The 17016-nt window shown below is 47.2% G+C and overlaps 1 protein-coding gene across 3 annotated transcripts in view; it reads left to right on the top strand.

The window, feature by feature from the left end:
• Nucleotides 1–17016, top strand: part of ETS1 (ETS proto-oncogene 1, transcription factor) — a 115557-nt gene that overhangs the window by 9498 nt on the left and 89043 nt on the right. For 2 of the 3 annotated variants that reach the window (XM_014600890.3, XM_019490116.2), the window contains exons 2-3: nt 3041–3123; nt 8627–8771. In XM_014600890.3, the coding sequence (XP_014456376.2) occupies nt 3052–3123; nt 8627–8771 (217 nt within the window). In that variant the 5' untranslated portion in view covers nt 3041–3051. Of the gene's footprint in view, nt 1–3040; nt 3124–8626; nt 8772–17016 lie in introns of those variants that run through there. The other variant, XM_019490114.2, reaches the window with a different exon arrangement.

Raw genomic sequence — 17016 nt, 5'->3', positions numbered from 1 at the left:
CTAGCAAACTCCCTGAAAAGTGTGTGTTCAGTCACCACCCAGCATGACCATTTCACATATAATAAGATAATGATCACTCTGGTAGCTGCATCAGAGGAATGTATACTGGAGGTCAAAAGGTCCAGAATTCAAACTGGTTCCAAATTCAAATTGCAACTGGTTGCAATTTTTTTTTTAATTCAAAACTCTTTTTTTAAATGTGAAAAATAGCTTTTGGTTCAAAACCAAAAATTGATGCAGAGAACTTAGGGGCTTTTAATTAAACTTTTTTTTAAGTTATAAAAATGGAAAGTGTGAGCAATTAGAGTTGGAAAAATTCAGATTTTTCCATCAGAATTTTGGGGAAAACAACTTTAAAAACTGTCGTGGGGGCGAAATCTTTTTTTTTTTTTTTTTTTGACTAATTCAAATTTCAACCCCTGCTGGTGACGCACATTGAGTGAAGAGCATTTATTATTCCAGTTTCTATTTTTAAGTGTAATTCACAGAGTGCAAAGAGATCCTTCCTAAAATAGTTTATATATTAAAAGCACCTCTAGTAACTCTCCTGCCCCACAACCAAACATAACAGGCCTTCTGTCACTAGTTGTGACGTTTGGTCACTACTGTGTGCTCTAGCAGTTGGAGGTTGAGGGGTACGACTCCCTCGGACAGGTTAGCGGGGACGAGGAAAGTTGGGACCCCCTCCCCGGATTGCTGGTGAGGGTGTTTTTGATCTGCTGCCACTGGTGTGCCCGCCTGCACCCCCTGCCCGCTGGCTAAACAGGGAGTGCAGCTTGACGGGGGTGCACCGGCACTCTCAGGGGGTGCACGTGCACCCCCTATACATTGCCCCTTGCTGCCAGCCTCCTCCAGGAGTAAAGTACTATCCTGTCCCCTCCAAGAGAGGAGGAATTGAGCCTGCACAGTGCCTGGGTCTCCGCGCCTCCTATGGCTAATCAGGGGAAAAAGCAGATAAGCCACAACCCAAGGCAAGAGATGGAGTGTAAAGCACAAAGCAGAAGCAGGGGCTGGAGCCAGTGCAGTTGCACTGCTCGAAGCTGGGCAGGAATTGGGCCAAATGCTTTCAGTTACAGTTGTGTTATATAGTGGATAGTGCTGGGGGTTTCAAGAAGTCAAATGAGAAATTCCTCAGGGGCAACAGAGCAGCTGCTTTCTCAGAGAGGTTAAACCATTGACAGCTGGCCCATGTCGCAGCCTGGCATTGCCAAAAGGGTCTGTTTAAAAAAAAAAAATTAAACATATTCATAATAAAAATAGTAATTCATTTTGGCACAAAGTCGTTTCCTGAAAAAAGAGCTCTTTTGGAGTCCAGGCAACTCCCTCTTTATGGCTTCCTTCCAGGCGAATGGCCCTGGAAATGACAATGGCACTGCATATATCTCATGTTTTGCACAGTATGGAAAGAATGTTGGCCCTATATTTTCCTCTTGTGAGTATAAATCTTCTTTTTTTTCTTTTTTTGGAGGGGGAACCTAGATGATCTACTTCACTGGTTAATATAGAGCGCCTTCACATGTATTCAGCCCCTTTACTTCTGCTACAGAAAAGGAGTTTAGGGCAGACAAATCACCCCCAGAGTGAACAGCAGTGGTACAAATTACGACACCACCAGGAACGTGAATGTTCCCTCCATAGAAGAGCATTTTGTACCATGCCTGAATGTTTTTATTCATGGAAACTTAAGGCTGATGGAAAAACAGATTTCCACTTAATTATGAATCGTTTGGGGGTATGCTTCTTTTTATAATTCTAATAATAGGAGAAGGGCCTATCCCAGAATCGACCAAAAAAACAAGTGGTGAAAGAGCTCTCTCCTGGATCACGAGAGCCAGGTATAAATCACTACACCGAAAAATTCCCAAAGGGATCTTCAAAACTGAAGATACATGAACCAGACTCTGCTTCCAGCTACTGTAAGCTAGCGTAAAATCCAGAGAAGATCCATCACCTGCAATAAGGTCACATAAGATTTTTACAAAAGTGTATGCGTGTGTGCACACGTGTCCATATCTAGGTTGTTAGATATCAATACCAGGTCATTATATCTTCAATTAGCTTAGCTTAAATGAGTTAAGTTTTGATTTGTGAAGCATTAGGATGGGACTATAAGTTCATAACCTTAAACACTTTTCCAGTAGATAACTCAGAAGGACCATTGGCTCAGTCCACTGCACTGCCTGCCTACTTATTGCAGCTGCTTATGTGATGATCACCCCAACCACCACAGTGACAATTGGCAGGAGACATCTGACCCACTGCCTTTTCAGCCCAATTCAGCACCCTTTGATTGAGTGCCTCATCAAAGGCCTGAGATGAAGAACGAGCCAGCTATTCACTCTGGCTCACTGCAGTTGGTCTTCCAGGAATACGGCTGAAGCCTGTAGTTAAGGCAGCAGCGCTGGGGGAATCTTTCTGGCTGTTGGTTGATTTGAAAGGTTTTCGCACATACTGTTTACTCTGCAGTCCAGATGAATTAATTTTTGTTGGACAGTTTCTTGGGTCAGTCTAAAACCTGCTGATATTTCCAGATGGGGAGAAGACATGAACAACATGGTTTTCTGCTTTTTTAGCTGTGAAGCCCACTGTTCGAAATGGGCAGGCTATAAACCTGGAAAGGAGCCTTTTCTTCCTTCTGTCCTGTACTGTCCTCCCCTGGAGGATGAAGAGGGAGGCGGCCTCTGCTAAATGATGTCCATTTTCATTTGAGATGGTTATGGAAAGTGAAGGTTGCATTAGGCCATTTGTTTGCTGCTGCTGTGGAAAAGTCCATTAATACTGGACTGGGAAGGACATTTGAGACTATGCTTTAGGGCCCAAGCTTGCACCAGCCAAGAATGTGCATGGTGGGGATAAATTGGATGATCTAAGTAAGAACCCTTTCAGCTCTAACCCAACTACCTTTTCTTGCCCTGGGAGATAACGTGAAGGAATAATAGCAACTCATGTGAATAAGGGTTGTAGGGTTGAGTTTCATGTCTCCTAGGTCATAGCAGGCTTCCTCAGCAGTGCATCTAATGGTTTACTTCCATTTCTGCAGGTGTCTCCAGGATGATGAGTTACTATATGGACACAACCCTGGGAAGCCCAGCCCCTTATCCTCTGCCTCGTCCAGGAGTGATGGTAAGGAGGGATGCTGGGTTACTTGTGTATCCCTGTTGCATTTTGTACCTTGGGCTGCATCTTTGCTTGGCACAGCATTGCAGGATTAAGGAGAAACCCTGCTTATGGAAAATGTAAAATAGTTCAGGGGTTTTGCTTGGTTCTGAGAAGTATTCAAATACTGGGTTCTTATCTGGGCCTTATTTGAACGTCTTCAGCTTGTAAGGCCAAGCTAGAGATAGGAGCACAGTATCAAAACCTCCTCTTCCAATGCTGACTCTAACCTAAGCATCATGTCCCAAATTGGGTTTAAAAAAAAAAGCACAAAACTCCTTTCAAGCTACAGAAATCCCTGCATTGTCCAAACTGAGATGATACACTCTTGGAATGAATGAGCATGTAATAGGACATGGATAAGGGAACCCCAGTCTTTTTGAATGCCAGTTTTGATTTGAATGCAAGTCTGGTCCTTGGGCAGCACTGAATCTGGCCCTCTTGAGAAGAAGGACAAAAGCTGGTTTTTGGTCTGTTAGACAGCTCTGGTATGGGGATGTATGTGTGGGTGCTCCATGCTCCAGAATAGCCAAGGCACAAAGCAACGTGGTCAGTTCCTAAGCTGCCATTGATCATGCCCAGCCTTGCTCTGGCACAGTCTATGCCAGTGGATGTAAGGGGACATTTCCTAAGGTGGCATATTATTTTTGAGCTGGGCTGGGAGTTCTGCTCCTTTTTATGTCAGTGGAGTGGGGCTAAAGGGCTGCAGTAGGGACAGGTTGATAATTCTACAAGATCATTAGTAGGAAAATCAGATTAACAGGCCCTTATCCAACATCACAATGATGGCAATGGTATAGGAACTCAGCAGGATAGGTGGGGGCCATGGCTTTGCAGTGGAAAAACTAGGAGATAAGTAGAACCGGTTGGAAAATGGAATTTTCCTCGTACAGAAAATTCCAGTGCATTGTTTTTTATGTCCCAAACTGGGCTGGGGTAAAAAAGAAAAACGTTCAAGCTACAGAAATCCCTGCAATTTTGAACTAAGGTGAAAATATTTCAACATTTTTTTGTTTGAAACAGCACAACATTACATTTGGGGGGCTGAGACGAAGAAAAAGGTTATTGAAGGTGAGAGTTCAATACAGAACGTCCTGATGTTGAGGATTTTTTGGACAAAGCTGCATTTTTTTTCGGTGGGGAAATTCCATACCCCCCTCCCTTCTTTTTGACAATAATGTCAGCTGGTTGTGGAGGTTGTGTAAATTGGGACTCTGCTGAAGCTCCAGGACTGGTGCTGTTTGTAGAAGTGTCCATGGTCGGGGAGGGGGGACTAGTTAAAACTTGGCCAGTGATGGAGAAAACATGACCTGGAAGCAGGTGAGACTATGTCTGAGCAGAAGAGGCCGGGCACGATGCTGGCCTGGCTGCAAGCTCTGTGGGGCTGAGGGTAGGGAAGGAAGCTCTCTTTCCTGTTATCTGGAGTTAACAGCAGTCAAAACAAAGTGGCTGCTGACAACAACTTTCTTTCCTGCTGAGCTGGAGGCTACCTGCCTCGTTCTGCAGCTCCCCTGGTGTGACCTCAGGAGGCTTCATTTGAACCCTGTGGCTGTGCATTGAAAAAGACCATTCCTGCTTCCCCTGGTGCTACCAGAATTGTCTCCATAGATGTCAGTGAGGAAAGTGTTGGATCACAAGCACATTTATCTGGTTATACTACTGAGAGTCATTTACTGTCATGAACCTATTTACCTAGCTGCCTTGATGCTTGCATTTAATGTCAAATCCATACCGGTGCATCTCGGTGTTTGTCTTCTTAAATTGGGTCATCGCTTTGCTCCTTTTGCTGGGTGGCCATACCTGGCTCAGGGTAGCTTGCTGCATCCCCCCTTTATTTAATTTTTTTCGTTTTGCATCTCAGAAGTGCCAGTGGCATCTTGCAGAACACCATAGTGAAGGCCTAGTGCTGCTAACTCTAAGCACCTAGCGCAGGACAGGCTCAGTTTCTCCAGTAGCCAGCACTGCTCTGGCCGGTCAATCTTCACAGGACCGAACCCTTGTGGAGTGATTACAGTTGCTTAAAACTTGCTGGAGCAGGCGGGCGTCCCCCTGGGGGGAGCAGCTGCAGGCTCAAACCCCAGTGCAATAAAGTGGGGCAGTATTACCTGATGGGGAACTGAGGCATGCAAAGAGAAAGAGACTGACACAGGTCACCCAGGATAAGTCTATGGCAGACCAGGGACCAGAATTTAGACGAGGATCCAGCCCAGTGCCTTAATCACTAGACCATCCTTCTTTAAAACAACCTCCCTCTATTTTCAGTAGCTGCTCGTGGAACTTAGCACCATATTTCTTCCCGTTCTTTGGGTTTACTGCTGCTGGCCTCCCTGTTCTCTGTCCTCCCTCCCCCTTTGTCTCTGGCTCATTGAGCTCCTGACAGCTCAGGGCAAGACCTCCTACCGACTGTCACCACACAAGTTTTACTGTGGTTCCAGGGAACACGGAGCCAGCGAGAGGCCAGTCGCACCCTGAAGGAGAGACCCAGTCTCTTTGCCACCCTTCCCTCGCCAGCAAGAGTCTCGGTGCCACCAGATCAAAGATCCCCAGCAGTATGGGGGCTGACAGCCTGCCTGCCTTTGCATGGCTTATAGCCTAATTGTGTAAACAGACCTGGCTTGCTTATCTTGAGTAATGGCTGTTTAATTGCAGTAGGCTGGGAAAGCTTGATGGTGCCCCTTGTTCCTGCTCTTCACGCTCCTTGTATCTCTCCCCCTCACTCCTAGGTGAGGGCGCGTGGGGTGAAGCTTGGGGCCTGTTTAGTTCCCTGTGTTTACAGTGGGAGCCCAAGGGAGGTACTGGACAGCCACTGGGCCACAAGCTGCAAGTTTCTCCCAGCAACATGTGTTCATGCCTTGCCGTCATCCAGTAGCTTTCATGTGAGGCTGTCAAAGCACACAAGGGAAAGCGAGGCACCCTGAGAGAAAAGGATGTGCCCAAGGTCTTGCAGCAAGTCAGTGGCAGAGTTGGGACAAGGCGTCGGCTCGCAGTCTCAGCAGGTCACATCCAGATATCCAGTCCTGCTTGGGCTGCTGTTGAGACCAGAGAGGCTCAAGCAGTCTTCAGGGAGGTCGAACATGTTTGAGTTGTCTCAGGAAGGCGAGCACCGTGGGCTCGTCCTCTGCCAGCTACATTTCAAAAGAGAAGAGCTAGTCTGTGTGACTTCTTTGATGGAAAGGGCAGAGACTCCTCTGTTCATGAGAACGCTCAGGGCTGTGCGACATGAGCAGACGGAGCGCCACCCTCCATCCCTGGGTTGGGGAGGATTGCACCGACCCTTGTCCTCAGAGTTTCTCTTTGTGTAGTTACAGGCAGGTACGTGCTGGTCTGTAGGCAGCTCCCTGCTCAGTGTGGTAGCTGCTGTGCATCCCATTCTTGCTCTCCCCTTGCCCTGCTTGGGGAGCCTTGGTGCCATCACTGGGCTGTGGATGCTGTTTGCAGGGGACAGCTCAGCGGTACTCCTGCAGACAGCCTTGTGGAAGCAAGGGCTCTCACTGATAAGAAGCAACTGAAGTGATGTTTCCTCCTTCCCCACGCATGTAATGCCTGCTTCCCTTGGAAACTGGCAGCATCTGCCAAATTGCAGTCTGTGTCAAAATCCTAGTCTTTCTAATTAGCCCATAATCACGAGGGCCTTGAGTCTTGGGGGTGAGCACAGGAGAATTAAAACTGCTCCTGCTCTTCCAGAAGCCACACACGGCAGCATCGGTGGTAGGTCAGAACCAGAAGGAAGTATAATTAAGTGCTTCTTATGGGGACCCTTCATACAAGCTCAGTCAATGCCAAGGTTCCTCTCAAGGTTAAGGCGTGCCAGTTTCTGTAGCCAAGAGCACACAGGAAGTGGTGAAGCTAGCATCAGTCTGCCACCTTTAACTTGCCAGCTCAAATGACCGGGCAGTCAATTATAGCTGGACTGACAGGGGGTATCCTTCAGCGTGAGTCTAAGATCAGGGCTTGAACTTGTACTTCCGTGTCATAACCAAACACCTTAACTGCTCTGCTACTGTCCCGCTTAGCCCGTTGAATACCTAGCTGGAATAAAGCTGCTCTTTAAAGATGCCGTTCCTTCCCCAAACTACTTTCCCTGGTGCAATTTCTACCCCTTTATGCTTATGAGGGGGATAGTGATTTAAGAAAATAATGCACTAAGCAGTGGTGTTGTGCAATGTCTACTGTGATGGTTGTAAACTGGGAATGGCCAGGGAAAACAGAGCAGACGCGGGTTTCCAAGGCCTATTCTGAGCAGGTTTCTTCCTCAGACAACAAGCTCTTCTCAGGAAGAGACTGAGGAAAGAATATTTATCCAAACATTGTTATCTACAGGGCCCAGAGACTGAAGGGAAGAGACCTGTGATCTTAAGCTTTTTCCCAATGCGTTCTCCCAGTTTAAAAAAGTGTTTTGTGACCTGCTACTGACCAGCTTGCTCCAAAACTGGAACAGTTTCGAGATGAATCATTCTAGACAATGCAGTTTCTTTTACTGAACACTTCTCTTATATTTTTAGGGCCAGCTTGTGTGGCTTCAGTTGTATAGCAGAGCCCAGGGCCAGATTCTCAAGTGTTTGGCATCTACTATTCAGGGCAGATATTCACACTCATCATACTGAGCTCTTGCAAAAATCCAGAGCCCAGATATTTACCAGAGCCCAGATCAAGATTTTGGACATGGGACTCCTAAAACTTTCCCAGTGGCCTAGGAAAGAACTGAATTTAGTAAGCGGGTATGAAGGGTGATTATTACAAGATAGCATCTTTCCCCACAGGTCCTTGGGTACGGGCTGATACAAATGAAACAACAAGAAGGCTAAACCGAGGAAGGGATAATGTCAAATAGTTTCAAGCCTCAGCTTCAAGGATTTTTTCCCCTCTCCCTTTAAATTGGGAATGGAAAGGTTTGCAGCATAAAAACTCAGTTCTCCCCCCTGCTGGTGAGGAGAGGCATGGCTCGTCCCCTTCTTGCACTTCAGGACACAAGATGCCCCAGGGAGATTGGCTTGTAGGAGACAGCAGCTGCTATTCATTGGGTTTCTGTAGCTGGAAGATAGTTTAATTGATAGCTATGGCATTCCTGCTGATAGGGGGTTGCCTTGTTAAGGAGCAAAGGCCACACGACAGAGGGTGCAGTGTTTTGGAGTGCTCCTCGCCTACAAAGTAGTAGCATGTTGCACCTCCCAAAGCTCTTGTGTCTGCAGAAATGGGGTGGGAAATCTTGACTTTCCAGTCAAATTCCCAGGACTTGCTGCATCCTACCGGTTTCTGTTTTCCTTTGAATTGCAGTCTTGGTTTTGTGTTTACTTAGCAAAACCCGCCCCCCAATATTTTCCATTTGAATCAAGCTGAAGATGGGTGGTTTTGACATTGCCAATGAGAAATGCTGCATTTGAAATCTATGGGGAAGGGCGGGGGGAGGGGTATCTGACCACTTTAATTTTACTACCTGTGCTGCTAACCTGATGTTTTCCCTTGTGATCAGAGGCAGGGCACTGTCAATGCCTATGAAGATCCTTGGATGACCTGTGGGTTTCAGTCCACCTGCTACCAGCAAAGGATTTGCTACCCGGTCTGGGATGAGTCAGCCATTCAGGAAGTTCCCACTGGCTTAGAGCACTACAACACAGGTAGGACTTTCCGTTGCTTTAAACCAAAAAGGAGGTGGGAGTGGAAGGTGGCTGCATGGATGTGATTTCTTCCTTCTTCTCTAGGACTCCTTGCAGAAAGAAGAGCATGCTGGGTTTGGAATGGAAGAAGCCTCCTTGGCTTCTCAGTGGAGACTTACCACCAGGGGCTGCAATGTTGGCTTGTGCTCCCATCCCCACTCCACTTTTGCCATTGCCTTGTCTTGTCTTGTCATAAACTTGTAAGCTCTTTGCGACAGTGGTTTTCTGCCCTTCTTGCTGAAATACCTAGGTAGTGCTTCTTTCTCTAGAGCCCCTAAGACAGCATTGACATCCAGAGCTAGGGTGCAATTGCTTTGCTATCCTGTTTGTATTCATCTCCCTTTAGTGGTGGCATGCCTACAAAAAAGATAAAAGCTTTAATATGAACTATCAAACGTAAAGATTCTGCTTTAGCTCAAATGCCAGATACTTGCAATGGTCTCGGGTTCCCTTCTCTCCCTTACAACATGTAGGTCATTTACTTGTTGCATGTGTCTTGAGAAACTAGAGCTATATTTAGAGGTCAGTGCCAGAACAAGGATTCCTGTGAATGCCAATTGCTGGAGACTGGCGTAAGGGCCAATGCCAGTTGCATGTGCATTTACATGTGCATATAGTTGTGGCTATTCAGACCTACTTAATTCCAGACTCTCATGGGGTCTGTCGGCTGCTGTTGAACATGAAGAGGACTGGGCATGGTGGAGTGAACCGTCAGTAACTAACAGCTGGCTGCATCCGCTGTGTTTTCCGGGCCTTGTTTTAGAGCTAACACATCCTCTGGCTGGACTCATTTCCTCACAGGTTGCTTTTGAAGGCAGCATGAACTGCATTGATCTGAGCATAGTCTGGGTTCCTGTGTTCTCATCCCATTGTCATAGTAATGACTGTAGCTGAGTTTCCCCACCTGCAGAATGTGGGCGATTGTATGCAGCTACTGACCTTGCAAGAGTGATATGAGGAATCCTTGGTGAAGGGAAAGAGCTATGTAAGGAGGGGAATACTGATGGACAGAGCACTATAGTGGGACTTGGACTCCTCCTCCTTCCATGGCTTCTGGGTGAGCTTGGGCAAGTCCTTCATCTCTGTACCTCAGTTTCCCCATCTGTAAAATGAAGCAGATGATACTGATTCCCTTTCTAAAGTGCATGCAGATTTGCTGTGAATAACAGCTAAGTAATATCTGGAAAATCTACGTGGCTTCTACAAGGTGATTTCATTTTGGAATCAAGCATCTTGGTTATGTATTTTGATGAGGGTGTACTTCTGCCAGGACATGTTCCTCTTTCTCCTTCCCAGCCCAGGACCATGCACTGTGGATTGCAATGAATAGGTGATATGTCCCACAGAAAGCGGGAGGTCTCCTGTCCCACCCTTCATACCACTGGTCACAACGTAATACTGCTAACCTCTGCCAGCTTCTTGGATTTCCCTCCCTCTCAACTCACCCTGTCCCTCTTCTCTGTTTCCTCTGCTTGGGTCATGTCTGTCATGCAGAGTGCAAGCCGTGTGGGGCAGGGAGTGTCATGGCTGTTTGAGTAGTAACTGGCACGACGGAGCCTACATCCTTAGCTGAGGTCTTATGTACTCCATAACAATGATAGTTCTCTGGAGCATAACTTTTAGAGGCTAAATTTCCATAGATGTAAAACCCAATTCCAAAAGGACCTGGGTAAGGCTCAGGATATCAGACTAACAGACCAATGGGTGCAGTGTGATCCTTTTAAGGGTACCACAGTGTGCTTCTCACCATTACCTGTGCAAACACCTACACATGATTCAGAAGATAACCCTGGAAATTTCAAATAGGAACACAGAACGTCAAAACCATTCTGACCTGGTGGGATCTTTCTGAGTTCTTTGCAACAGAAGGATTGCTTTTTTTTTTTGTGTGTTCAAGAAACAAGTGAAAGCTAAGAGCTGGTACTTTCCAAGCAGTGCTTTGAGTCTAAAAATGTTGAGAGATGCTGTAAGGGATGCTGGGCACATCTATACATGCTATTAATGCACAGTAAGGTTATTGCACATTAAAATAAGATGCACTGCACCCAGGAAGGGGTCTACACATGGGCCTGCTTGGGAGCAAATTTGCACCCAGCAGGAGCAGTTAAGAATGTGGATGCTCCTGCCTAAGACCAGGGAGTGTCCCAATCTCCACGGTGAGGGGACAGACATTCAAAAAGCCTGAGCCTGAATTGATTCAATTTTTGAAGGCTGGTCTAACTTGCCTAGGTTGAACCAGTTTGCAAGCGAACAGACAGTCCCTCTGGACTGAAGAAATGCAGGCATGTGCCTGCAGTGGCTCGGGCTAGAAGCCAGGGGGCACTAGCGCAGCCCTTCCTTTCCTTCCACAGTGCTGTGCTGAGCTGAGGGGGAGGGGTGGGGGTTGTGGCCAGGTCCCTGCAGGACCTCTGATTAGGGAGGGGTGTGAACCCCTACCCTGGCCTGCACCGCCTCAGGCTTTTCCCCTCTCAGTGCTCAAGGGGTGGGAGTGTTCCCAGCCCCCAGCCCCTGGCTGCACTCTGAGGCAAAAAGGGGTGTGTGGAGTGCATGCATCTGTTGATGATACTGAGCTTTTCAATCTCCCTCTCCCTGCTTCTTCATACTGTCTGCAAACCTGACAGGGCTGCAAACCAGCAGGGGGCTGATAAAACCACAGTGTTTCTCAGCTCATCAACAAAACAAAAGCATCTCTCTCCTTAGTTCAATCCCTTCTTAAACAGCTTTTTCCAAGGAAGGAACAGAGGGACATTACCAGCTGACATGCTGATTAGGTCCCAAAGGCCCTAAACTGACACTGTCCTGTCTACCTTTGTCCTGTCCCAGTGAAATTGGAGACACACACACCTCTCAGCATTAGTTAGCATACCACATGCCTAGGGTCCGTAAGGCTGGGGTCCAGGCTGTGGGAGATGGGAGGCAGGGAGGGGGGAATCCCTGCTTGAGCAGCAAGGGAAGCCAGGCAGACCCTGCTGTGCCTGCGGTCTCTGCCAGAGCTCTGACTAGGAAGGAGAGGGCCGGGCCAGCTCTGCTCTCTGGAACAGACAGCCCAGCCCAGGGCTGCAAAGCATCTGGGATGCTGGGGGACTCTGGTTTAACTTAAACCAGGAAGGGGTCTGGGACAGACATTGCATAAACTGGTTTGACCCAAATCAGTTAAGTCTGATACTACATTGAACCAGTTTTATTTCAAACCAGTTTGGCCCATTTTGAAACTGGTTTATGTGCACTGAACTTATGTTCTGTTACAGGTTTAAACCAGTTTCTGATCACTTCAACTGGTTTGTGTGTAATGTCTGTCCCTAGTCCACATAGCTGCCAGACTGCCAAGCAGCGTCCCTGCTGCTCTCCCAGCCATGTGAGGATCAGATCCCATGACCTGATTCCCAAGTGGCTGGGACAAAGAAGTCCCAGCTGGCGAGACAGCTCTCCCACCATGTGGTGATCCCGCCTCTCCCAGCCATGGGGATCAGAACCATCCTGATCACCATGTGGCTGCCAGGCAGCATCCCTTCTGGCCACGTGGGGATCAGGACAGTCCCAATACCCGCATGGTAGAGAGACAGATGCCCTTGCAGCCAACACAGTTCCCCCTCTTCCCTCCTACATTGGGCATTAGCCAGGCAACAGCGGACCTCCTGCTGCCTGGGCTGACCAGGAGCAAATTGCTCCTGGTTGGCATCTACATGCGTGCTATTGTGCAGTAGCTACTGCATAGTTAATCTACTGTGAGCATTTACAGGTAGTAGAAAACCATGCATTAGCTTAATTAACTGCATAGTAGCTGCTGCGTACGGTTGCATGGTGACACCTTACTGCATAGGAGATTAGTCAACTGAACAGTAAGCATCTTGTGTAGACATGCCTGCTAGGTGGAAAACTTCTTTAGGCACGCTCTCAGTGTGTAGGCTTGGAGGTGCCCATTCCTTCACAGGATTGCACACAGGTGGAGCTCAATCCTACCTAGTAACGGAGATCTGATCAAATGTTTGTACAATGACTTGCACAGTGGAGCTTTGATGGTAATTTTGGGCCTTTGACTGACAATACAATACACAATACAACATGCATTACAACAATTTTAGCTTCCCCCCCCCCCACATTGAACAGAACATGACATTCTTGAATTTATTTATAATCCAAAAGTCGTTGTAGGCTTTGTCAGGGATTAATTCCTGTCTTGCGGATTGCTCAGACTCTGCACATTTTCAGTCTAGTCTGTAGTATGGTCTATTCCTTATGTAACTGTGCAACCCAACATGGATCTTCAGCTGGTCAAGTTCCATACTTGTGAAGAGGAAGAATTGGCCAGAAGTTAAGACAATTAGACCCAGATTTAGAGGCCAAGGGTCAGGACCCTCTTCCACCACAGACATCTTGTCTGACTTTGGGAAAGTCTTTTTGTGCCTCAGTTTCCCCACCTATAAAATGGAGATAATAGTGTCCTGCTGACTCACAAGGGATAAATACACTAAAGATATGCAAGGTGTTTGCTGACTTGGAGGACTGGTGCTGGTGAAAGGGTAGAGGGCCAGCATAGGTGTTACTCAATGCTTTGCTTCCACGTAAGTGGGATTGAAGTGCTTTGTAGGGAATGTTTTTTCTTCCTGTCCCTTAGTTTGTGTCCACAACTCATCAATTTACGTAAATGGGACAACTGGGGAAAAGCAATGAGGACATGTCACTACATAGCTAAAGAGCACAGCAGAATTGGTGATTTATACAGTCAAGTGCACACTTTACAATTCACTGCTAACAACCGTGCAGGTGTTTTAGCTAAACAAGTTTTGTTAGCAGGAGTCGAAGGCAGACGGGTGGGAATGTGATCAGATCTAAATTGAAGTGGGTGCTCACAGAACTTCTTCTTTTAGCCGTTTGCTCAACTCAGCACAATGTCAGTTCTCTGATCTGATGAAATCTGCCCTTGCAAAGTGTGGGTTTACTTAGATATTTTGAAAATCTAGGCCTGTAATGTTCTGTTTTCTTCTCTTCTCTGTGAGAACATGCTCTCCAGGGCCAGGCGTATCTGCAGCCCAGATCTTCATTCCTCTTGCAGGGTCTGTGCTATCTCTTGCTGCAGGAATCTGGGCCTGATTCAACGAAGCCTGTTGAAAACAGTGGAAGACTGCTCTTGACTTCAGTGGGCTTGAGATGAGGCCCTTAATATACTGATGTCTGTTGTGCAGATCTGATTCACTTGCAGCACCTCAAGCTGTCTGTGGGAAACTCTTCTCTTCAGTTCCCTTTGCTGCAGTTGAATTCAATCTGCTGGTTTTGTTTTTTATCTTTTTTTTTCTTTACCATGTCTTGTCTTCTGGGGCTAGAACAGTATCTAATTTTAATGGAGAGGAAGCCCTCATTTGTATATATAGCGAGGAACTTTCTTTCATTTCTCTGCCTTTGTGCTTTGTTTACCATGCGAGCTGTATGCTGTCATCTAATCTTTTTATGAAAAGGAGGCTCAGTTTGGATCTAATGCTGACTAAAGTAACAATGCAAAGAAGGAAAATGCAAGTGTATTAATGTCCCTGTGCAATATAAAACCACAGTGTTTCTAAAAGTTTTAGACTTGTTTGCCTTTACAGAAAAAATTTGCCTTTGATGTCTGGAAGAGTTTATTTACATTTGTGCCCTTAGATCAGATCGCGCAGTGATAGGAATAGGGGAAAATAAGACTTGGAGTTTTAACTGGACCATAAAAATTGGGATTTGGGTGGGAGGAGGGGTCATGTTTTTAAAAATGCAAGAATTTGTAACTGGAATCTTATCTTTTTTGGAACTCCAGAAATACAGGACTCTAATTTGCAGCTGATGAGCATGACAGATTATTATGCAGAGTGTCAGGAAAAGTTTGATCTTTTCTGGTTGGGAGCCCTAGAGAGTGAATGGTTCCTCCCAAAATACGTGGGAAGGTTCACTGTAGTGTAACCACTACACAGTTCATCACAGCTTGCTCTGCGCAAGAGGCTGTTGCTGCTTCGGATTGAGTTGTACTAGGAGAGACATCTAAGGGCCCAGGGTTGAAATCTCAAGGGATGAGATAAGAGAAAAAGAGCCTTTCACTTTTAGGGAATCGGAACAAAGTCATTAGATACCAAGTGCCATTTCCCTGTAGCTGGCTGTCCTGGCACTATGCGAAATGTCAGTGATCCCATGCCCATTCCTCCATGATCCCCCAATCTCCACCTGCCATTGGCACTAGGTGGCTACATTTATTTGGTCTCTGCTGAGGATAGCAGTGCTGTTCTGTTGAGCTGGGGTCACTCCAGCAGCCCCTTCCATGATGATCTGGTCCATTGAAGTTGGTGAGTAAGACGCAATGGTTCTTAAGGGAAAGGGAGGGTTGGAATAATTCTAGTTCATGAATCTTTTTGGACTGAATTCTGCAGGCCTCAGTTTTAAGGCATGCCCGCTGTCACAGATAGGACAGCAGCACCACTGTACAGCACTAGGACCTGACCTGCTCCCTCTGCAGCCAAGGACCGGGTCCTCTGTACCACAAGAAACAGCTTTGTCTAAGAGGGATGAAAATAACTACCAAGAGCTTGACAGTGCTTCACTAGGCAAGTAGTCCTGCTGATTTCAATGAGAGCACTTGCATATAAAAGTTATAGTCCCCCAGGGCTGAGGAGGAGCAGATAAGTGCTTTGAGCCTTGTAAAGTTCAGCTGCTTGAGTTGAAAGATTAAGAAGATTCAGGGAATTATCTTAAAGCTTCCCCAGCCTCTCAGGTCTGCAACAGCAGGTCAGAAATCTCTCACCCTGCTGCCTTTTGTGAGACCTGTAGTCCTCCCATTTTGAGTGTAAATCCCACCTTTCCCTTGTTGCTTCAGCATATCTGCTGTGGCTCTTAGCTGGGGACTTCCACAGGTTTGACGCAGATGCAACCTTTGTTCTGGACCAGCGGCTACATTGGGTCCACCCAGCTAGTCTTTTAATTCCTTGCTGCCACTAACCACGGCACTGTTTTAGCCATGCTGGTACCAAGGAATCAGAAGGGAGATTGGTGAGGTGAGGACATGAACCCTGAACCTGGGAGAGGTGCCCTTGCCAAGCTGCCTGGATCATCTTTGCTTGCCTTCTGGACTGTTGGTGGGCATCGGGGCAAAACTCCTAGGGTTGCACATTGCTGCACTGGGTTTCATGTCTTACCTTGTGCAATTCCTTGAGGCAATTAGAAATCTTCCTTCCTGATAGATCTGACTCAGGTGGTTGCAACACAGAGTGGTTTCTGATGCCACTTAAGTGTTTGTAACCGTGGCATACTGCAAAGCCACCATCTGTTACTGGAAGCGCCTTTTACTAGCCGCTCCTGGACTGAATTCTCTGCTGGGCTGAGCTCATGCTTGGTGCAAATGGGGAGCAGCATGATCCCTTAGCTCATGGGGTTTGAAACTAAATCTGATGTGTGTTGACTTCAGCAATCCCATAGAGACTGCTCTGGTGGCTGAGGACAGGGCAGGCCCGTGCCAGTGCAGTGCCTTTGCATATAGTCTTGCATGTAGCTGCCAATAGCTTCTAGATCTGTTGTGGTGGCTGCTAACCCGTTTCAAGTCTCCTTTCCCTGTCTAGCTCTGTGCGGGATATAAATGGAGCTGGCAGCAAAAGTGTTGGAAGAAACATCCCTTGCTACCATCTTCACTGGGAACAAGGCACTGGCAGGACTTGGGGTTCAGTTTTAAATGCTCACAGCAGGGCGCTTGGGTTACAAGGGCCTATTCCCCTCTCCCGCCCCAAGCACCCCACACAGATTCCTCCTTTGCTCCGGATTTGCTGAAACCTGCTGCGTTCCCGCCCCTCCGCCCCCAGCCCTCTCCCTTGTGGAGATCCCCAAAGGAAGGCTCTTTGTACGGTTTCTGGGCTGCTTTCCAGGCCCTCTCTCTGAGGAAGAAGGAGTTGGGGTGGGGGAGAAGGAGGAGGCAAAAAGCTGACAAGGCTCAGTCCAATGGCTTCTCCAGCTGCAGCGCATTTTCCAAGTGATGCTTAAAAAAAAAATATTCTGCATTTTTTTTCATGGTCTTTTATCCTATTTTTAACTGCAGCCTCCTTCCCTTTCTCAGCCTCCTCTGATGCTGCCCCCCTCCCCTCTACTCCGCCGGCGCTGCTGCCACCCCCGCACTCTCTCCACAGAGATGAATGGGCTTTTCACGGGGAATGCACATCTGCTTGTGACTGGGAGACCCGGCAGGAGTCCTCGGGCACGCTCGTGA

This window comes from Alligator mississippiensis, chromosome 16, assembly GCF_030867095.1.
Source record: "Alligator mississippiensis isolate rAllMis1 chromosome 16, rAllMis1, whole genome shotgun sequence".
Lineage (NCBI taxonomy): Eukaryota > Metazoa > Chordata > Crocodylia > Alligatoridae > Alligator > Alligator mississippiensis.
This window is presented reverse-complemented; position numbering and strand designations above follow the sequence as displayed.